Source organism: Paramisgurnus dabryanus, chromosome 12, assembly GCF_030506205.2.
Source record: "Paramisgurnus dabryanus chromosome 12, PD_genome_1.1, whole genome shotgun sequence".
NCBI lineage: Eukaryota > Metazoa > Chordata > Actinopteri > Cypriniformes > Cobitidae > Paramisgurnus > Paramisgurnus dabryanus.
In genome coordinates, this window is record NC_133348.1 from 16864536 (window position 1) to 16868680 (window position 4145).

The following is a 4145-nucleotide window of genomic DNA, read 5'->3' on the forward strand; positions in this document are numbered from 1 at the left end:
GAACGTCATTGGCCAGTGGGAATAGAGTTCATACATTTGAAGACAGACCTCTGTTGCTTACATAAAGCTATAGTCTCTGTAAAAATACAACCAACCATCACATATTTTTCCCATTTTAACACTTTATCTTTGTTGTACAGGACATATTGCCTTATTAATTTTCTTAGGATAAACAAATACGGTGGAATTCATTGGGTACGTCAACTGTGTGAGTACAATCATTTTACGTGGTTAGTCTGTGTTATACTGTGGGGATTGTAAAAGACAAACCAAGACTTTATAAATCTCACCATTTCTACTCCAAACAACCAACAAACCCTTTACAAACAACTGCCTTCTTTAAAGGGATTCGTTTTTGAAAACCTGTTAAGGCCAACCCTTTGAATTTTCTCCCATCAAGAGTAAAAGCCTAGATTTAGGTAGGTAGTTTTCTTCATCTACACGAGTGTGCTTGAATGAATGAATGCAATAATCAATTATCGGGATTGACACTGCAGGTTTTTTAACAGTCCCTATATAAATAATAAATATATTCCAGTTAATCAACAGGAACCTTTAAGAGCCTCCTCTAACAGTACAGGTTAACAGCAATGGTTCTTGATATGTGTTGAATGGAGTGCTTTAGTAACACTGAGGGTATGCTGAAAGAGGATCTCAGCCTTCATGTAGAAGAGATGTGCTGATGAATCAAAAGGACACCAGTAACAACACATTTTTACTCTTAAGATTGAAGAGGTTCTCAAGACTGCTGTGAAAAAAAACAAGGCTGTGCAATAAAAAAGACTTTGAGTGAGAGAATGCAAGGACTGGAAGGAAGATTTTTTTATTAACAAATGTATAAATGCAAATTTTGTTTAATATACATATAGACATTTATATAGGCTATATATACATAGTATGTTGGCAGTATGTGTGATATCCCTAGGTAACACACATATTCATTGGTTGCTTGACTATTTGAAAAATTGCCATACATTGTATGAAAAACAAACATATCAGTGGGATTAGAAGCAAATCACACTTAATCAGACAGTGGCTTGATCTTAATGGCTTGATTAACTAGAAACATATGGGTAACTAGAAATCTATTAATAGAACAAGCATGCAGATCTTGAATCCTTCCTCCAGTTTCATGTAGATCACATTTTAAAGCATTGATTTGTAGTTGCAATCAGCAGCACCCAAGTGTTTTTTGAAAAAAGTCAAAATCTTTGACCATGCATCCAACTGCGCCTCTGAATGGGCCTTGGGCTCCCCACCAAAATAAACCACTTGGCCTGCTGCGGCATGATAGTTTGCGAGACAAAATGGCATATAGGGCACCTCAATAAAGTGACCTGCCTTTTCATACGCCACCAGCTCGTAGTTATTTTTCCCATGCGCTTTGAGTCTATCGCATGCTAATCTTGCATAATAGGCACTTTTCCAATTTCTGTCAGCTTCTGACATTATAAACATGAAGCTACCCGTAGCACGCTCAATTGGTATAACACATGGGAGGTTTTCTTTAGACATGGGGTCATGCATAACATCCCCAACATCGGAAATGCCTGATGGTGTCATTTTTATTTTACCAGTATCCCAAAGCAGGGGTGGAAGGCAAATGTCTTTGTAGTGGATAGGCAGCAGTGTATTTGCATTACATCCATTGATACAAACCGTTGCCGATATGCCAGACAGGAAAGATGCCATTGACAAAGCAAGATCCCCACTTTTTGAGATAGAAATTAGGCCTATTTTTTGACCTTTGACCTATGAATAAAGGTAAGAAATGCTGGAAATGACTGATGTAGAATACTGATATTCAAAATTACATTTGTGATACTTTTGAGAGATTTTGTGCAACTGCTTAAAATGCTACAATAACAAGGAAGGGATGTGTGTGTATACTGACCTCAGGCTGCTGTCGCAGAAATGTTATACTCTCTTCAAAAAACTCCAAATCAATTTTTTCTGCCTTTTTGGGTAAATCCTGGTAACCGTGAGAGGCCAAGGCTAACACAGCAAACCCTCGCTTTGCCAGCAGAGCTGCCCTCAACTCAAAAGGACCTCCTCTTAATACATATGTATCCAAAATCCCAGGAAATGGTCCTGTTCCTGAATAAAAAATACACTCGGCATAAAGACCTTTTTTTTTTGCTTTGACAAATTTCAATCTAAGTCTGACCTAAAATCTATTAGGAGTATTATATTGCACCCTTCCCTTTTCACCACAGAGGGGTGCTGTAAGACACAGAATATGTCATGTCTGTTTATAAATATAAAAATAAATGTGGTGCATTTAACTGACCAGGTGGCATGAAAAGAACTCCTCTAATTCTGCCTTCGGTTAAAGGAACTCTCCGGACACCTTCAGCCATGCAGTGTCTCTCATTTGTCGCTTTAGCAATGACTTTATCATTGCTTAACACCTCAATGTCAACAAGAGCAGGACGCGTCACATCTGTTTTTGCAAACTTGCGGATTTGCTCATCAGCTTTCAGTGACCAGAATAAGCCCATTGGTTCAATACCGGTGAAGCTGCCACCAAGCGATGGGTGGCGGCTAAGGTCAACTTGACCACTGTCGTCTGCTTTGTAGGTGGCCGAAGCCTTGAAGACAAGACCATTATCATCCGTTATCTGTGAGCGCAGATCCACACGTTGTTGGGGATTTAAACCACTTACGGTCACGTGCACTGGGTCTTCAAATGAGCATTTGTAACTGGGCGACAAACCAATGTTGACCCCTGTGGTATATTGCATTTTTGCGAGAGTTTTTCTTGCGAATGGTCGAAACACGAACTTGACCACCAATAACATTTCAGCTGCTGGATGGACAATGACCAGGATGACGATGGTGCCCTCTAGAGTTCGGAGGATACGGAAGTTTGGATAGTTATTTATTTTTTTACATTTTTTTTTGTCTAAAACAGACAAGTATGATACCTAAACGAAGATGAAAAATATTACACCTAATAAAATATTATTGACAGTTCAAATTAAATAAAAGTATTTAATAAAAATTTATAATAGGCTATAACAATAGTATCAAGTATCATCATGTGAAGGAAAATGCAGTTGTTCAAGTATCCGTTGACATAGCTGAAACAGGACCATCTGTGTTGTATTGCACAGCCTCTTACAAGTTTTTTCTGAATAAAATCTGATGTAATATGCTTACATATTATTCATTGGAAACTGCATACACTCACAGCTATAGCATATTCTGCTGTTTACCAAGAGTCTTTCCTCACAATAATACATTCTGGCAAGTGAACGTCATTGGCCAGTGGGAATAGAGTTCATACATTTAAAGACAGACCTCTGTAGCTTACATAAAGCTATAGTCTCTGTAAAAATAAAAACCTTCACATATTTTTACAATTTAAATACTTTATCTTTGTTGTACAGGACATATTGCCTTATTAATTTTTTAGGATAAACAAATACGATGCAATTCATTGGGTACTTCAACTGTGTGATTACTATCATCAAAATATCTTCTTTATTATTTATCAGAATACTTCCATAATATTAATTTTCCTACTATGGAAGTCAATGGTTACAATTAGCTGTGTGCTTGCCATCATTTCTCAAAATATCTTCTTTTGTGTTCATCAGAAAAAAAAGAATGCATACAGGTTTAGAACAACAGGAGGATGAGAAATTTATGACACAATTTTCATTTTTGGGCGAACTATCCCTTTAATATGCGCTTTTGAATTATGCTTAGTCATTCAAAATGATACATTAGAAATAGGTTAAGATTAATTATAATCCAGTGCTCAAGAAATAAAAATAATCATGTTTAAAGACACAAAAGATAAAATATTTAAACTTTATTCGGAGGTGCTCATCATGAATATCTCAAAACAGCATTTCTCCATATGCAAACAATAAAGCATTTCAAGCACTGTATTATTTTCAGTAACAAAATTATCTATTTAAAGATGATTTTTTAAAATATAAGCAGTGAAAAATAATCTATCCTATATAAATACAAATGTGAAAGACTGTGGTGACTGTAAAAGATGAACCAAGACTTTATAAATCCCGCTATTTCTATTCCAAACAACCAACAAACCCATTACGAACAACCACCTTCTTTAAAGGGATTTGTATTTGAAAACCTGTTAAGGCCAACCCTTTGAATTCCCTGCCATC

General features: G+C 36.4%; 1 protein-coding gene across 1 annotated transcript; it reads right to left on the minus strand.

Annotated features, from left to right (window-relative positions):
• Positions 1–800: 800 nt before the first annotated feature.
• LOC135738010 (acyl-coenzyme A thioesterase 1-like) lies at positions 801–3044 on the minus strand. The gene is made up of 3 exons (XM_065255859.2): positions 2291–3044; positions 1895–2097; positions 801–1752 (listed from the first exon to the last, which is right to left on the minus strand). The coding sequence occupies exons 1-3, from the start codon at positions 2799–2801 to the stop codon at positions 1147–1149; spliced, it is 1320 nt and encodes a 439-aa protein (XP_065111931.2). The 5' UTR covers positions 2802–3044; the 3' UTR covers positions 801–1146.
• Between the last annotated feature and the right edge of the window lie 1101 nt (positions 3045–4145).

Excerpts from the sequence above, each read along its gene's own strand:
- LOC135738010 (XM_065255859.2), bottom strand. The coding sequence starts at position 2,801 with ATGTTATTGGTGGTCAAGTTCGTGTTTCGACCATTCGCAAGAAAAACT. Across the intron at positions 2,098-2,290 it reads AGTTCTTTTCATGCCACCTG|GAACAGGACCATTTCCTGGG; the intron begins GTCAGTTAAATG and ends TTTTTTATTCAG. Across the intron at positions 1,753-1,894 it reads TTCTGCGACAGCAGCCTGAG|GTCAAAGGTCAAAAAATAGG; the intron begins GTCAGTATACAC and ends CTTTATTCATAG.